The sequence below is a fragment of the Dermacentor andersoni genome, chromosome 2, assembly GCF_023375885.2.
Source record: "Dermacentor andersoni chromosome 2, qqDerAnde1_hic_scaffold, whole genome shotgun sequence".
NCBI classification, from domain to species: Eukaryota; Metazoa; Arthropoda; class Arachnida; order Ixodida; family Ixodidae; genus Dermacentor; species Dermacentor andersoni.
In genome coordinates this window covers 54,645,694-54,663,982 of record NC_092815.1, presented here as the reverse complement: position 1 = coordinate 54,663,982, position 18,289 = coordinate 54,645,694, and the positions used below count along the sequence as shown (strand labels likewise).

The following is an 18,289-nucleotide window of genomic DNA, read 5'->3' as shown; positions in this document are numbered from 1 at the left end:
CACCGCTCCTGGTCGTGCGTGCTGTGCACAACTGCAACATGTGACTTACTGAGCCAACACGGCAACTGCGGGCGACAGATCCGTGGCCCGTTTGGGCTATTACAAGCATGCAGTATGCCTCTGATGCCACGCGCATTCCTGAGCAGATAAGTGAAGGTGCTCAACTCATTAGAGTTGGCAGCAATAGCAATGCACCCATTTGTGGCTGTGTTCTTTGCCAAGGCCATAACCGAGCGTCCTATGCATTTCCAATGCACATCCATATAGGCATCACCGCACCCGTGCCGAAGCCACAGTCGATTGTAAGCCTGTCTCTGCACTTTCCAGAAAGGCAGTTATTTTGCAGCACAGTGCAGCACCAGTTACACCATGAGTCGAGACAGCGCAGTTAGCTTCTTGTGTGACTTGTGCGAAAAAGTGATATAGGTACAGACTAACCAGTAGGCATATAACAGGTCGCTAAGGCTTAAGCGGTCAGAGAGAGAGAGACAGATGCAGGCTTTAATTATATGCTGGAGATGTTAGCTGGCTGACTGCTTGGCATGCTACACCAGGTGCTGGGTGATAATTACGATATGCACAGTGATCACACAAACTCATAAACAGCACATAGTCGCGCAAACACAGGCATACACAATACAGATACAGTCGACATCTGTTAATTTCATCCTGACGGGACCAACGAAATTGGTAGGATTAAACAAGATGCAGAAAAAAAAAAACACACTGCTGATTCATTTGGTGATATTTGTCCAATTCTAACATGCCCCTGAATCAAATGTACACCCACTTTCTATGTGTTAAAATTAGAAAACTAGCATAGAAAGGACATTAGAGCTCCTAAACAAAGCAGAACACCCGATCTATTAGCCAGAAAAACGGGCAAGAGTCTAATAGTATATGTGTTGCAGAACGACAACCAGTTTCCTAAAATCAGCTTCACCGAAATACATTTGTGTTATGCAGTAAAGCATACAGATGCTGTGAAAGTAATTTTTGTTTTGTATCCAATTGCAATGCACAGGCTATTTGTGGCCCTATCTTCCTGGGAAAAACAAACAAACAAACAAAAATAAAAAAATAAAAGGCACACGTCAGAATCGGGTAAGGACCATAATAAGATATTGTGAGCCCCAGTTATTGCTTGAAAATCTTCCCAGGGCAGGCCGAAAAGTTTTTGGCACGAGATGATGTGTGTTCACGTATTCACTGTCCTCTAAGCTCTGCCAACACAGACGCTGCCACTAAAGTAGTCACTATTGGGGTCACCGTAGGGGTTCGCTGCGCGAGTGCTGACTGGTCAAGTTCAAATTATTCAATGAAGGCCAATTTTAGAATCGAAATAACGAAAGTTTGGGCCCATAGAAATGCGTGGGAACCAACCAGGACCTTTGGTCAGGTTCGAATTAGTCAAAAATAGAGTTAACTGAAGTAAAATTAACAGAAATTACTGTATTTACACTTTCATTAAAGGATGTGGTCCACAAGCATTTCAACAGTCAATAAATAGATTAGTCTCTGTGAAGATTGTGGTGAGGATTTGTCACAACTGTTTTAACAGTTCGTACATTTTAAGCGGATAAATATTAAATACATTAATAAGCTTGCTTGTTTACCATAGCACAACAATTACAATTATAATTGCATTTAATAAAATTTTGGCAACTCCAAACATTCGCAAGACCATCTGTGATAATACAAACAAAAATAAAAAAGGAGAGCAAGTATAGGACTTCAATGTAGACAGCACAGGTATGTACAGAGGCAGGAAAAGCAGAAAGTGTCAGTCAAACAGGTTCCACATTCTCACCTGAAGAAGCTCAAAGACTGTTTTGCCATATCCTTCATCTTGCATGTAGTACCCATAAGCATATGAACCACAGAGGATTCTGCGTGCCCGCAGCAGCTCCCATACTGCGTCTCCAAGGAAGTGAACATTGGGCAAGCCATCTTCACCCTCGCCAAACTCACGGATCCAGCAACCCTCTTTCTCAAGGAGCCGCCCTTTAACAAGTATTTCATCCTGAAACAAACCGCAAATTTAAAGGAGAACATTGCAAGTCGTTAACTTAAATACTGTGCTCAACGACTATGAAAAAGAGACACTGCACCTTGTGCTTCTTTTCGTGTTCCTTGTAGGAAGTGTAATAGTGGGCAAACTTCTTGAGTTCCTGCATTTCTTTGTTTTTCGTCTCAGCCTGCCATGGATTAAAGAAACCACATGTCAGGTAGATAATGCCCAGAACGTAAAACGGCACCTTCTAGCAGTTCTGCTTGGAATTTCAAGCTTGGTACGCTTTTCCTTAATTATTAACAGCAATAAACCTGCATTGTGTGAAGCAACCTCATGGCCCACATGAAACATTTTGCACCAGATAAGCCTTAGTTTTGTTGCCCCTTGGCTTGGTAGGTTATGAAATTGATGAAATCGTTCGACAATTTCACTTAGATAGCACTCAAAAATATTCAACATGCACTTCCTCATGACGATTGCGCTTTCAGCAATATGGGGCACTTACTTCTTTTAACACCAGAAGAATTGGAGGAATATGCACCTTCTGTAGAGTATTACAGTAGAACTTTTGTCTGTATGATCCCATTTTGTATGATTTCCCTGTACCAATGTTCACAATCAAGAATGCAAAAGAATGACCCAATACATACAGTTACGCTTTTTTATCGATTAATATGTTCCCAAAAAACACAATCTTTTGACACCAACATTCATTATATCAGCAAACTGTGATCGACCGTATGTTAGAGTTTCCAGCCACTAGATCTCATTAAAACAAGAAAAATGTATGATGCACACACACAATCCAGAGCAGTACATGCTGGTCCATCTCACTGCATATTGTCATTCACAGCTATTGCCACCAACCTATCATGATAAACATTTTCACCTATATGTTTCACAGCGCCCATGGCATAGGAAGCATACTGCATGCTTTTAAAGGGACACTAAAGGCAAGTAACAAGTCGACATGGTCTGTTTAAGTACCATTCCAGAAACCTCGCAACGCTTGTTTCATACCAAGAAACAGCTTAGTTTACGACAAAATTGCATCTGAAGGTTCCGAATACCGTTCTCAAAATTCAAATCTCCCGTCACCTAACTGGGGGAACTGGGGGAGTGGCGATGTTGCATACGCCATCACTACTCTTTGCTCCCATCGGCAAGTAAAATGGCACCCGGCAGACGGCGGCACCGAGCCAAGACAGAGCGGTAGATTCGCCGCGGCAGTTGCTTTTTGGTCAAGTTGCGCACACTGTTCGGGCATCCCTCAGCATAATATGGAACTTGAATTCTCTGCTACTTGCAGTTTGTGCGAGTTTCGCAAGCCAGCATAACCAGCGCAGCAATACGCGATAACGAAACTGCTGAAACGCGAAAGTGTGGGCAGCGCAGAGTCGAGCAAAAACAAAGGCTTTCGACCACCCGCATCATGGAGGATAATTTCAATGCGTTCTTTTTTAAAAAAATGGAATAGAACTGGACAAGTAGCATTTTATTTCATCTTATAATACAATACGAGGATGTTTTTTGCAATGAGTGGTTGACTACTAGTGACAGAATTTAACTGAGGAGTGCTTTCATCATTGGGCCAATACTTGAATGTCCCGGTGGAGTCTCTAATCATGTTGTGCATTTACTTCAGTTTCTCAATTATTAAGGCTCTGTTCGCGATAATACTAACGCCTCAGAGAGTCTCAAGCACTAACCTATAACTATAGCTTGACTTAATATTTGCCTTTAGTGTCCCTTTAAAGAGCCCCCAAAACAGTTTGGACGTATTTTGTAAATGCGTGGGATACAGTTACATTCCGTCCATTCACGCCACAATTTAAGTGAAGCATCTCATATTAAGTGAGCTACGGACAATTACAAGTTACCCTCATTCCTTATGCAAAAAGGTAAGGTAAGGAAGTGCAGCGGTGGCGTAGAGAAGTGCAGCGGTGGCGTAGAGAAGTGCAGCGGTGGCGTAGAGAAGTGCAGCGGTGGCGTAGAGGTAGAACACCCGCCTCGCGTGCAAGAGGTCCGTGGTTCGAATCCCGGTGCCGGCAATTTTCCACCGGATTAAAAAAAAAAAAATCCGCGTGTTGATAAAATTGCACAAACAGGCCTGGAGTGTGGCCTGATCCCGGTGACCAGAACCGGTAACGCACTCCCTCACCAGAGCAGGATTGGCCACCCTGGTGCAGTACTTGGCCACAACCTCCTATATGAACACAACAATCAAACCCCGGCCCTCAGTCCCCAGCAGCTGCGAAGCAACTGACCACGGCGGCGGTTAGACCTGCGACGCTGCAGAGGGTGCTAAGAATCACTGGCTCCGGACAGGCCGCCATTGGAATATGAACCTGGCAACGTTTAACGCTAGAACATCATCTAGTGAGGCAAGTCTAGCAGTGCTATTGGAGGAATTAGAGGGCAGTAAATGAGATATAATAGGGCTCAGTGAAGTTAGGAGGCCAAAAGAAGCATATACAGTGCTAAAAAGCGGGCACGTCCTGTGCTACCGGGGCTTAGCGGAAAGAAGAGAACTAGGAGTCGGATTCCTGATTAATAAGAATATAGCTGGTAACATACAGGAATTCTATAGCATTAACGAGAGGGTGGCAGGTCCTGTTGTTAAACTTAATAAGAGGTACAAAATGAAGATTGTACAGGTCTACGCCCCTACATCCAGTCATGATGACCAGGAAGTCGAAAGCTTCTATGAAGACGTGGAATCGGCGATGGGTAGAGTGAAAACTAAATACACTATACTAATGGGCGACTTTAATGCCAAGGTAGGCAAGAAGCAGGCTGGAGACAAGGCAGTGGGGGAATATGGCATAGGCACTAGGAATAGCAGGGGGGAATTATTAGTAGAGTTTGCGGAACAGAATAATATGAGGATAATGAATACTTTCTTCCGCAAGCGGGATAGCCGAAAGTGGACGTGGAGGAGCCCGAACAGCGAGACTAGAAATGAAATAGACTTCATACTCTGCGCTAACCCTGGCATCACACAAGATGTGGACGTGCTCGGCAAGGTGCGCTGCAGTGACCACAGGATGGTAAGAACTCGAATTAGCCTAGACCTGAGGAGGGAACAGAAGAAACTGGTACATAAGAAGCCGATCAATGAGTTAGCGGTAAGAGGGAAAATAGAGGAATTCCAGATCAAGCTACAGAAAAGGTATTCGGCTTTAACTCAGGAAGAGGACCTTAGTGTTGAAGCAATGAACGACAATCTTGTGGGCATCATTAAGGAGTGTGCAATGGAAGTCGGTGGTAACTCCGTTAGGCAGGATACCAGTAAACTATCGCAGGAGACGAAAGATCTGATCAAGAAACGCCAATGTATGAAAGCCTCTAACTCTACAGCTAGAACAGAACTGGCAGAACTTTCGAAGTTAATCAACAAGCGTAAGACAGCTGACATAAGGAAGTATAATATGGATAGAATTGAACATGCTCTCAGGAACGGCGGAAGCCTAAAAACAGTGAAGAAGAAACTAGGAATTGGCAAGAATCAGATGTATGCGTTAAGAGACAAAGCCGGCAATATCATTACTAATATGGATGAGATAGTTCAAGTGGCTGAGGAGTTCTATAGAGATTTATACAGTACCAGTGGCACCCACGACGATAATGGAAGAGAAAATAGTCTAGAGGAATTCGAAGTCCCAAAGGTAACGCCGGAAGAAGTAAAGAAAGTCTTGGGAGATATGCAAAGGGGGAAGGCAGCTGGGGAGGATCAGGTAACAGCAGATTTGTTGAAGGATGGTGGGCAGATTGTTCTAGAGAAACTGGCCACCCTGTATACGCAATGCCTCATGACCTCGAGCGTACCGGAATCTTGGAAGAACGCTAACATAATCCTAATCCATAAGAAAGGGGACGCCAAAGACTTGAAAAATTATAGACCGATCAGCTTACTGTCCGTTGCCTACAAAATATTTACTAAGGTAATCGCAAATAGAATCAGGAACACCTTAGACTTCTCTCAAGCAAAGGACCAGGCAGGATTCCGTAAAGGCTACTCAACAATAGATCATATTCACACTATCAATCAGGTGATAGAGAAATGTGCGGAATATAACCAACCCTTATATATAGCTTTCATTGATTACGAGAAAGCGTTTGATTCTGTTGAAACCTCAGCAGTCATGGAGGCATTACGGAATCAGGGTGTAGACGAGCCGTATGTAAAAATACTGAAAGATATCTATAGCGGCTCCACAGCCACCGTAGTCCTCCATAAAGAAAGCAACAAAATCCCAATAAAGAAAGGCGTCAGGCAGGGAGATACGATCTCTCCAATGCTATTCACAGCGTGTTTACAGGAGGTATTCAGAGACCTGCATTGGGAAGAATTGGGGATAAAAATTAATGGAGAATACCTTAGTAACTTGCGATTCGCTGATGATATTGCCTTGCTTAGTAACTCAGGGGACCAATTGCAATGCATGCTCACTGACCTGGAGAGGCAAAGCAGAAGAGCGGGTCTAAAAATTAATCTGCAGAAAACTAAAGTAATGTTTAATAGTCTCGGAAGAGAACAGCAATTTACAATAGGCAGCGCGGCACTGGAAGTCGTAAGGGAATACATCTACTTAGGGCAGGTAGTGACAGCGGATCCGGATCATGAGGCGGAAATAATCAGAAGAATAAGAATGGGCTGGGGTGCGTTTGGCAGGCATTCTCAGATCATGAACAGCAGGTTGCCATTATCCCTCAAGAGAAAAGTGTATAATAGCTGTGTCTTACTAGTACTCACCTAAGGGGCAGAAACCTGGAGGCTTACGAAAAGGGTTCTACTCAAATTGAGGACAACGCAACGAGCTATGGAAAGAAGAATGATAAGTGTAACGTTAAGGGATAAGAAAAGAGCAGATTGGGTGAGGGAACAAACGCGAGTTAATGACATCTTAGTTGAAATCAAGAAAAAGAAATGGGCATGGGCAGGGCATGTAATGAGGAGGGAAGATAACCGATGGTCATTAAGGGTTACGGACTGGATCCCAAGGGAAGGGAAGCGTAGCAGGGGGCGGCAGAAAGTTAGGTGGGCGGATGAGATTAAGAAGTTTGCAGGGACGGCATGGCCACAATTAGTACATGACCGGGGTTGTTGGAGAAGTATGGGAGAGGCCTTTGCCCTGCAGTGGGCGTAACCAGGCTGATGATGATGATGATGAAGCCATAATGAATCCTTGCCAACTAGCTCAGCTTTCTGTCGTTCTGACCCTCACTCCTAACCATGCTTTTTCGCCTCAACTGGTTCGCCGAAAGATTGGGGCTAAGCTCCACCTTCACCGGCTCTGTGTCATGATGTGATATTGTGTCACCTAGTCCCATTGTCTTGAAACCAGCGCACGAAGCCTCTCCAACCTCTCCGCTAGCTGCCTGACTGTCGATCCACAGCGAGAGCTAGCCAAGCAGCATGCATTGAGAGCATTCTGTCGCAGTGCCGAGCATGCCCAATATTCTGGTAAATGCAGACGAGATGGCTGTTTTGATGGATGGGCGGAGGCATAAACTAAAGCCCCTCCATACTGCTAGCGCTGTGATGAAGAGGCTTCATATAGGGCAAATGTGAGCAGCTTGCACAGTGCAGCCACTTGGTGGCGCAGAGCCTAACCAGCCAAACAAAGAGCTAATATTTGCTGTAACCAAGTGTAAAACATTTCAAGCCTTTAAAAAGATGTGCTAACCATTTAATTTACGCCAGCAGCAAGGTAAAATACACTTGGTTAATGCTATATTAGCTCTGTGTTTGTCTCGTTGAGCTCTGAGCCACCAGATGGCTGCAACCTGCAGGTTGCTCACGTTTTCACCTCATCCCATCTAGCAGATCATCCAGTCCACCTATATTCAATGGAAAACCAGACATGCTACAGCTCTCTATTGAGGTACTAATCCTCAGGCACAAAGTGACGGCCACAAACGCATAGATCCTGGTGCTGTTCAGACACCCACAGTGCAACACGCTGCAGCCACTCAGCTTGCCTGTTGCCTTGCAGAGGGACATGATCTCACAGCTTGATATGTTGCCAATCGTTATGTTTATGGCCCACAATGCAACAAAGGCAATCCACAATGCTAGAAAAAAAGAAACCTCAAAACCAGCACTGACCACGCAGCTCGCATCAAAATGGAGCATGTTGTAACACGAGCAGACAACGCTTGCTGTGTGCTGGAAGTGCTTGAGTGTAGTGATGAATTGTCATTGTGTATTCTCTTTCTGTTACATTTTGTTATAGAAACAAATTAACCAACACTTCACCTATTACGAACAACATTTGTTCACCATAAAGTTGGAAAAATTATCTATCACGCTACATGGGTAGCCAATCGGATAGCTCGCCCAACTGGCATCAAATGCACTAACTACATAGACTGCAAGTGGGCAGCTAAAAACTATTTGGAGTGGCACCGCAGCGTTCAGTAGCAATGCACGCTTTTAGAACCTTATAATAAATTATACCCCCGACACACGGGCAAAACTAAAGTCCTTTCCAGTAAACCCCTTTTGCTACTCTGAAGGACCCTTTGCAGAAAGGAGTTGCGCCAATGACACACGGCACCGCACCGAACTTCTTTAGGTAGTTCCTCAGATGAACGCCGCAAGAAAAATAGCGCTGGCTGTTAAAGCCGCAAGAGAGAAAACATTCTTAAAAAGCTGCGTATTTAATTACAGTTAGCTACTGTAGAACCTAAAAATATATTTTTTTCATTGTTGATGGCTAATAATGCTTATAGTCGTTTATTTTATTCGCGTTTTTGCGTTGTTAGCAGCCATTTAACTTGGTCCAGCAACTATGTGCAGCCGGTGTTTTGCTGTGCGTGCTGTTTATTCTGGTGCTGCCCAAGTTTCTGTCGTCTTTTTTCACGTCTTTGTCGTCCCTTCCTTTGTGCGCGCAGGCGTAGCGCGTTTTATTCAATATGTTATTCCAACAACTGTGGTTTCTTCTGGGTACTTCCTGCGGGTGCTGATTGTGCAGTCTCCATCTCGCGACGTGAACACACCACATGCGCGCAGCAGACGACGACGACACTGCCGGAATTCAACATGGCGGCACTAGCAACGTTATGTGAGCGTTTAAGAGTACAGCTAGAGGAAATCTTTACTATTCGACAAATTGTATTACCGGTAACAATTAAAACATTTTCGCAAGGTTAAAAATATACCTATGGGCACCGTAGTTGTGTGGCAGGTTTCCTTCTATTGACGAGTTGTGCACACTGTGTGCGAGAGTAACTCCTTTTTCGCTCGAAAAGTAGTTGCGCGATCTCCTTTCCCGAAAAGGAACTTTGCCGTAAAGGAGATACTCCTTTGTCGTGTGTCACTGCACTTGAACGCCTTTCCGGTAGATGTCCCCTTACCTAAAGGACTTTAGAGTGCCCGTGTGTCAGGGGTATTAGACACTTTATGTGGAGCGCTTAAAAAAAGATGATCAGGAGGACCTACCCTAACAACTCGGTATGTTTGTACAAAATCGTAAACATTGTTTCAGGGTTTCTTCAAGGTTTCAAGGTGATAACCCAAACGGACTGCCATTCCCTGGTGGCGCGAAGTGAGCATAATTTTCTGCTCTGGCGACCCTCGTGGCATCGTGCTCCAGTGATGCCCAAAAGCTTCCCTTCATTTCAGTTTTCCATCACCGCCTCAAAACAACAACAAGCGTCAGCATTTCGTGCTGCAATGATCTTCGCTGAGTAAGTCAGAACTTTCCACCAAAACACTCCCCCAAGGAAGATGCTGACACAGGCGAAATTTGAGGAGCACGAACGTAAGCTTGCTGAAGCTGCAAAATCTACAAAGTGAGTCTTCGGTCCCTTGGGCCCGGTGCGAGTCAGCATCTCATGCTGCAACAATTTGTGCAGCGCTTCGCATTACATAGACCTCAACTACTGTTAAGTTTGCCAAATTTCTTATTGTATTTGCATTGTTTTTTCCCAGTTAGTATGTCCTTGCTTGTTTTCTTTTTTTTTTTTCGAAACGTATGAATGAGATTTTACTGTATACAATCTTGCAATGCAGATGAAGCTCTAGCTGGGAAACCTACACTTCAAAAGAAATTGTTTGATCACCTTAAACAAGAAAAAGGAATGGAAATTATATGAAAGATGGATGTCAGTGGAGCTAGAATGACCAAAGCAGGATGGTATGCAAGCATTATATAAAGCACAATCCATGGTACAATTTATGTGCTCTTGAAATTTGCACATAGGTAGAGGTGCGTGATGTGCATGCAGTCACTTTAGTTTTCATTGGGGGTGTGTGAATATTCAAATACCACTGAATCAAACTGAACGGTGAGCATTTGAATAATGGGATTTGCGACTCGAATATCCTCTATTTGGTTTTTCGCCTATTCAGTACATTCAGTGCAGAGATTCTGCAGAGTGCCGCCTGTCATGTACCACGGAGCCTCTCGTGCTCGATGCCATGCAAGCGAGCACCTCACTTCGTTATTTGGTGCAAAAGGAGAACCGAGCGCATCATAAATGGGCCTGACACGGTAACAGACTTTGCCTCTATGAGTGCTTCTGCCCTACTGCATGCACTTGCCGTGACCCTGCCAATTTCAAAATGCCTGACAAGTAGCAAATGATGCTCGGTGCCGACCACAGCCGACCCGCACAGCAGTAATGATGGCTATATGTGGAGCAGCAATCAAGTAATGTGATGTGCGGTCTGCACTTTCGTCTGTTGCACAGGTTGACCTTATTATAACTGACTGCCGTAATGACGAGAAAGCCCTTCCATATTTTGGAAAAAAACAGGAAAGAGAAACTGTCCAAACAATAAGAGATTGCTATAAAGCACAGCTACACTATTAAACATGAGTACCTCATTGGTATTCAGTACAACATAATGTTGCTAATTCTTTAGCTTCACAGGGGGGAAAGCACTTGATTCTATTCAACATGCATTCTATTGATAAAAAAAAATATTTTGCAGACATTCATGTACTAGAACTGAGCAGTAATCAGGGCTGGCATACTAGTTTGTAGTTGCCTTTATTAAGAGTAGACTATACTGTATATTTTGATTTCAGTGTACATACCCAAGTTACTGATAGTTTGCTACATTCTTGTTATGCAATGCTAGGAGACTCCCGAGCACGTGAAGCACCGGGTTTTCTTGTCCAAAATTTGTAAGCGTTAAAGGGGTCCTGAACCACCCTCGGGCTTGTTGAAAAAACACAATTCACAAATAGCATACGCTGCCTGTGAACATCTCAGCCAAATTTCACTTATTCACTGTCACTTATTCGGTCCCCTATTCCCTTATTCTCATGCAAATGAGGCCTTCTCCGCACACATTTCGAAGTTGCCGGTGGCTTGCATATGTTCTCATATGCATGATTCCCCCAGACGACTGCTATTGGCCTATTTCTGACATCAATCAAGAAGGTTGTTTGGATCAGTGCTTTTCTTCCTACTGTTATTGCACATAGTTATTGTATTTATTCATGCAGCTTAATAAACAGGCTGAAGTAAGCAAAAATATTCATTCGGAATTTTGCCAACATCAAACGAACAGTTTGATTTATTATTCAGCTTTTTTTCTGGATTCAATTCAATATTAGATTCGAAATCTACTATTCATTATTCACACACCCCTAGTTTTCACACACGGCATCAGGTTTCGGTCTCATATTTTCTCATTAGTAATTTGGCACATAACGCTTCTTTGACTCACTATGCAACATTTGCTTTTTGCAGAAGCCCTCCACAACTGCACATGAAGCACCAAGCCACCTTTGACGTCACACTAAGTCAAACAAGGCATACGTACACTAAGTCAAACAAGGCATACGAGTTTGTATTTGAGGTTTCAAGGCATGAACAAAAAAAGCTGTTTACAAAATTTTCAGTGCTTCATTGGTGCCTAAACAGGAAAAAAGGCAAGGGTGGGGGAGGGGATGCAGGTTGGTTTAGACATAGGAGAAAATTACTGGTTTTATTCGCAATATGACTCCTCCAATTTCAAGTGTCTCTCTTGACCCTACGGCCACTGCCTAACTTGTGCAGCTTCTTGTTGAAGCTGCAAGGACAATACTAATAAAAAATTAGCAGTTTCGCCTGATGGGCAAAGCACAGGAAGTGACAGCAAGGCTCAGATTTGCGTATGTCAGATTTGCAGCTGCAAATGTCGACTCAATGCAGCAGACAAAGTAACCAATCCCACACAGCTGAAACAGTGCCCTGGCAGTTACCAGGTGTCTCACAACTGTGGTGTGATAAACAGCGCCACCAGTGGCATTGCAGGCATAGCACATCAACGGTTCTCGAGACAATACTGAAGGAAAGCCAACAGCATTTGTCAGCACCCAATGAAAGGATTATATGGCTTCAGCTTGATGTTTGCTGTCCATTCTGCTCAGACCAGTGTATACCCACAGACGAAGGTGTGGTATGCACACAGCTGATCAGCAGGAACGCTAATATGTGTGTGCGCGACGCTCATGCCATCAGCGAAAGGTAGAATATGCAGCCCCGGCTCTGGCAGAGCCGAGTGAGCGGAGCGTGACAGTGCGTCTACTTCAATAGGGCATCCTGCAGCCAAATGCACTGCGCATCACGCACGTCCTTAGAGACCTTCTAACCCTCTGTATGCGAGCCTCACATGCGCCATCAATACTGTGAAAGCGCGGCAGTGACGACAGTGATGGTGGAAACATGCCTCAAATGTCCGTATAATTCCTATGGCAATGAAATGAAGCTGAAACTGTAAGCCATGCGCCAATCACTGGTGCAAATACGGAAGTGCTTGGACTACCTGGCCAAACGGAATTGCTTAAGTAAACTAAACCAAAGCTTATGCCTAGGCCATAAGGAAGCAAGATATAACAAGCATATTCACCTCACTGATAATAGCACCTGCGTGCTCCTCAGCACGGTTCACAGCCTCAAACCTGTTGCAACGAAAGTATCCACCAGTCGCAGAGCTGTGCCTCTTCCATGGTTCTAGGCAGACCCAGCAAAAGTCATGCTTGCACTGAAACAAACATGAGAAAAAAAGAGTCAAACCCCTTTATAACAATATTAATGTGCAGAGAAAACGTAATTGCTGTAACTAATAATTGTTGCAACTGGGTTACATACACAAAAAAGCTAAACAGGGAGGACCAACATCAAACCTTTTAATTAAACAGAAAGTACAGTTGAACCCATTTATAACCAAGTGAACTTTTGTGTGTACTCTATGGTAACATAAACCACTTATATCAATGTTCGCATAAATCTGCCTACTGGGTGTGTGCACCGAAAGAAAAAAAAAACACGAAATGAAGAAAAAAAAACGCAAGCCAGCATATTCTCTTGTGTGCTACCCACATTCCTTCGCTGCATCATGAGCCTCCTACAATTCTCTCCCTTCAACCCCTCATGTTTGTGTTTCGGAGGTGCGGAAGGGAGGCATGCCGGTCCACCTGCACCGCACACGATGTGAGTGCAGCGAAGGCACAGCTCGTCCTTTTTTTTTTTTTTCTTATTCAGAATATTGCATCATGCAGTAGTCAGATTATTTGTTGCAACCAATAATGTGGCATGAGAATATCACAGTAATCAGTTTGTTTTACCACAGAACAAGAACAAAAGTTCAGAGTGCTGTGGCTGCTCATTGTGATATTCAGTATATTGTTTATAAGTGGGTTTGACTATAATTAATATTGTGCCATTTATAGCTAAATTTTGTACTTAAGTTAGTACATAATAAGGTTATATAAATGTGGAATACTCTGGGAAACCTGTATTTGATTTACTTTCTAGTTCTCATTGAAAGCACGCGTGCATTGAGCTTCATGAGCCATTAATATAGAGATGCAATAGTATGAAAAACAAATCTTGTAAAGAAAATAAGTCGTCTTTAATGCACGGAATACCCACAGCCACCCACATTAAACTTTGGAATGGATTAAGGGCTGAAAGATACTGACAGTGTAACTGTTTATTATTAGTCAATAGAAAAAATAAACAGAAGACTGAAGCAAACCTGCACAGTAGGTGAACTAAATCCACAATAGGGAGAATTTGACTAACATGCGAACAGGTCTGGCAACGCCTTTGCATAAGCAACGTGATACTGAGTAAATGCAATTATACTTGTTGCTATTTTACCATTCTGCTACAGTCCTCAGTTCAGCTTAATCTTTTGAAGGTCAATTTTTTTTTTCACCAAGTGCGACCCCTCAGGGTCGGTTTTTTTAACTGCGGATTTAAAATCTTCAGAGCGGTCTATTTATAAAAAATTGCTGCAATTTTTTATAGGGTGACCATAAAGTGATAAAAAAATATTTTCCATAGGTAAACATGTATTTTTTATTCATATATACAGATGGGCGTGCATAAATATTTATAATACGAATAAAAAGTGAATACACTAGACAGGGGTAATTGGAGATCACAGGGAGAGGCTTTCGTCCTGCAGTGGACATAAAATAGGATGATGATTATTATTATTATTATTATTATTATTATTATTATTATTATTATTATTATTATTATTATTATGCAGGAATAAACAGTTAAACCTCAATACAAAAAAGTTTCCAAGATAACGAAGTAAATTTCGAATATAATGAAGTATTTGTCTTCCTTCTTCTTGTGGTTATTTTTGTTTAAAGAACACAATGCATGTTGAACTTCAACATATGAAGTGTGTTTATACACGATTTCCAACATAAAGAAATTTTACTGTCGCGGCAAAGGTATACCGAGACAATAAATGGAAACTGCCGCGGACGTGGGTCAAATGGTTGAATTACAGGAGACTGGTTGCTAAGCCCCTCTCAAATCTCACGACCACCAAGAGCAACTGCCAAAGCAGAGCAGTGTCCCGTTTTGCATAATGTCCCCCCACACACTGTATGCTTTAAGTGCAAGAGTAAGCCGAGAAGGATGGTGGCTTGATGAGCACCATCATCCCGTGCAAGCAAGGGAAAAGAGGAGAGAGAAGCAACCTCACGACGACGTGATCAAGCATGTGCACAGGCAGCGGTTAGAGGGAGTAGGGAGGCAGGTTGGCGCACGTCTCCTTATCCAGCTTATGGCTACTGAGTGGCTCAGTGCATACAGAGCTTGGGTGCCCTGTTTTAGAGGTAATCTGGCATGTGTGCGAAGACTGGGCGAGCTGAGATGGCATGGTGTCATGCACTGTCTTCCTCTACGGTTAGTGCTGGGAGTTGCATAATCTCGAGTTTCGAAGACAGGTTGACGCTAAAGGTAGACAAAGCATTCACTCCCCGTTGCCGGCGCTTTTCATGATGTCGTCCCAGTATGGGCGACAGCATAAGGTGCAGGGGCCACGAAAGCATGGCTGGCTTCGCTTCGTATTGCCGATGTGAAGATATTGTTGACATGGCACGAAACAGTATCCTTTAAAGCCGACTGTGAAATTCAACAAAATGACTTTTTGTTGTACTCATTCAAGTTTGCTTTTCTGTGATTGCCAGAAAGTATTGTGGCCCCTTCCGTTCAAAAAAAGATCCATCAGCGACTGTACTTACTTGCATAAAAGATCAAATTTCTATACTATAACAACATTTTGATATAATGAAGCAAACTTACAATTTTACCAACTTCATTACATTGAGTTTTAACTGTACATTTCGATTTGGTACTTGGGCAGTAGTTCACCTGTCCACAGCGTGCAATTTACCTGTGTGCGCAAGTGCATGCAAGAAAACTATGGTTGTGAGCCCGTTAGAAAAACAAGATAAGTCAGAAATTTGCAGTAGGGGCAGTCGGTTTTTGCGACTCCCGAGAAAAGAAACACAAGCATGGCAGCATCATTGGTATTTCGTATACGGTGGCATCATTTGTATATGCCAGCACCCGCCTGTGAACAGATGTAATCGCACTCCTGTGAGCAATAAATGAGCAACCATCAAGCAGTGACCCTTTGAGAGGTTAGAAACGAGTTTTGCAAGAGTTTTTGCGAGCACGACAAACGAAAACAGTCCATGAGACGAAATAAAAACTAACCAGCACACGACCACGCATGCTCGGATGCACGAGCAGTCCCCAGCACGACGGCACAAAGAAGCCGTGGAATTAAAACCAAGAGACTACGGAGCAAAAAAAAAATTTCTTATATCCACACGGGCTGGCAGAACTTACTGGGCAAGAAGGAGTTGAAAAATTAGTGTGTTTTTCAAACATAGAGGCATTGTCGCAAATATGCGGCAATGATTATTTGGGACTTATTCGCAGCACTGTATATTTATGCCTTTGACCCTCAAAGGGGTAAACAGCCATGCATTTACAAATATCACAAAAAGTAAATAAATTGTGGGGCTTAACGTCGAGAATCTGCACAAAGGCGTGTGAGGGACACCACAGTGGAGAGAGGGGCTTTGAACACAGGCGTTTTTGCATTTTACCCTCATTAGTAGGCAGACAACAAGATCAAAGACACAACCTCACGTCAGCAGCACAGCATCACAGTGACTGCACCAACACATCAGGTATCACAAAAACTTGCTTGTGAGCTCAAATATAGTGTAAGGTGCATACTTGTCTAATAGCAGAAAAATTATTATTAAAAAAAAATCACGCACATTTAATGTCACCAAGAAATGTGGTTTTTCATCATAAACATGGAAGCTAGCACCCAGAAAGGTAAATCTGCACACTGCTTAATTAAGATGAAACGTGCAGAAATCCAAGTAAATAACTCCGAATCACTCATGTGCGGCCTTCAGAATTCGTCTTTCCAATGCAGACAGCATGCATAGTCTAGGAGAAAGGCAGTTTTTGATGGCATCCATATTAAAATAACTCCTTGTGCAGCACAGTTTGACAGCAAGAGAGGTGCACAGACGGAACTGCCATACCAACCTTGTAGCACTTAATGTGGTTGCATCCTTCGTTCTTTTGAATGGGAGACTTACAGCAGGGGCATGGCTTTGAATTTGTGACCATCCAGAGGCAATTCGCAGCTTCTTCAGTACGACTGCAGGCACTCTTTACTGTCACGAAAAAAAAATTTGCTTAGGTAACAGACCAAAAGAGCAACAAAGTGCGATTGTCAGCACACTAAGACTCTGCAAGAAGCCACTTTGTTTTTGTCTTATTGCGATAGCAATTAAAAGGCCACCCGAGGCACATTAATGGTGTCGGCAGTGCCAGCGGCATGCCGATGGTTGCGATGCACATGCGTGGCCCACCTGTAGAGTGCTTAAAGTCTCCAGAGACATGCATTCGGCTGCAACAGCCACGAAACTAAGTGGATGCACAGTCACGATCCACTAAATCTGCTCTGTGGGAGCCAGGGCGGCATTCTGGCTTCTCCTGGCTCACATGAGCGTTGTGGGCACACATATTAGCATTCCTGCCGAGCACCCTTGTGTATACCACATCATGGTGCATGCACTGGTATGAGCACAATGGATAGTAAACGTTAAGCTAAATCTATGTAAGCCTTTCTTGGGAATCTGACAAACCCTGATGATTTTCATTATGTCCCATCTCACGCACCAGAGACGTGTCATGCCAGCATTCTCAGACTCCTTCAGTGCAACACTAAACCTTGATATAGCTTTCAATGCTTCACCTTCAGGTGAAACTATCGATTTCTTTTCTAGCATGTTCCTATGGGTGGGCAGCGCAACCCGGACGAAGGACGAGAGGAAGAACACAACACGTCCGGGTTGCGCTGCCCACCCATAGGAACATGTTCAGTCACCAACTCGCCCAGCTTGCCGTCTTAATTCTTTTCTAGCTATGACCACACACACGCACACATACAAAAAAAGGACTATTTAATCAAAGGAAAGAAAAAATGTGAGTACCAACATATGAACCAATTAAACAACCCGTATACAATAAAGAATAATGAAGAGGTGATATTGCCACGCACATTCCTCAGGTTTAGCCTCCGCCACTTTCTTTTGCCACTCTTTCCACTTTTCACAGCAACAAGGTGCATGTGCTAGGCCCAAGCATTCCCTGCAAATGATGTAAAGGTACATGGCACAAGTAAAATAACATGCCATAAGCAATCAAACATTAAATGGAGAGTACAAATTTTCATCAGAAGTAACGAGCGACATAACTGTGGTAGGACAGGTATGGAAGGCTTTCATATAGTCAAAGCTCATTATACAGTCGATCCCATATACTATATCGAACTCGAAGGGTATCACGAAACAGTTCTGTATATCGATAACTTCAAATAAAAAATATACCTATCTGAAGCTTATTAGAGACCTACGCACGACTCGGCCAGTATCCCTAGAGCATGAAAAGCGGGAATTACCAGTTTGCTTCTCCATGGGCACGTTC

At 43.4% G+C, this 18,289-nt stretch overlaps 1 protein-coding gene across 2 annotated transcripts in view; it reads right to left on the bottom strand.

Annotated features, from left to right (window-relative positions):
* LOC126542274 (ankyrin repeat and IBR domain-containing protein 1-like) overlaps positions 1-18,289 on the bottom strand; it is a 106,035-nt gene that overhangs the window by 46,084 nt on the left and 41,662 nt on the right. For both annotated transcript variants that reach the window (XM_050189275.2, XM_055077148.1), the window contains exons 11-15: positions 17,865-17,953; positions 16,844-16,974; positions 12,867-13,001; positions 2,112-2,198; positions 1,811-2,023 (exon numbers count right to left, since the gene is read on the bottom strand). In XM_050189275.2, the coding sequence (XP_050045232.1) occupies positions 1,811-2,023; positions 2,112-2,198; positions 12,867-13,001; positions 16,844-16,974; positions 17,865-17,953 (655 nt within the window). The remainder of the gene's footprint in view (positions 1-1,810; positions 2,024-2,111; positions 2,199-12,866; positions 13,002-16,843; positions 16,975-17,864; positions 17,954-18,289) is intronic.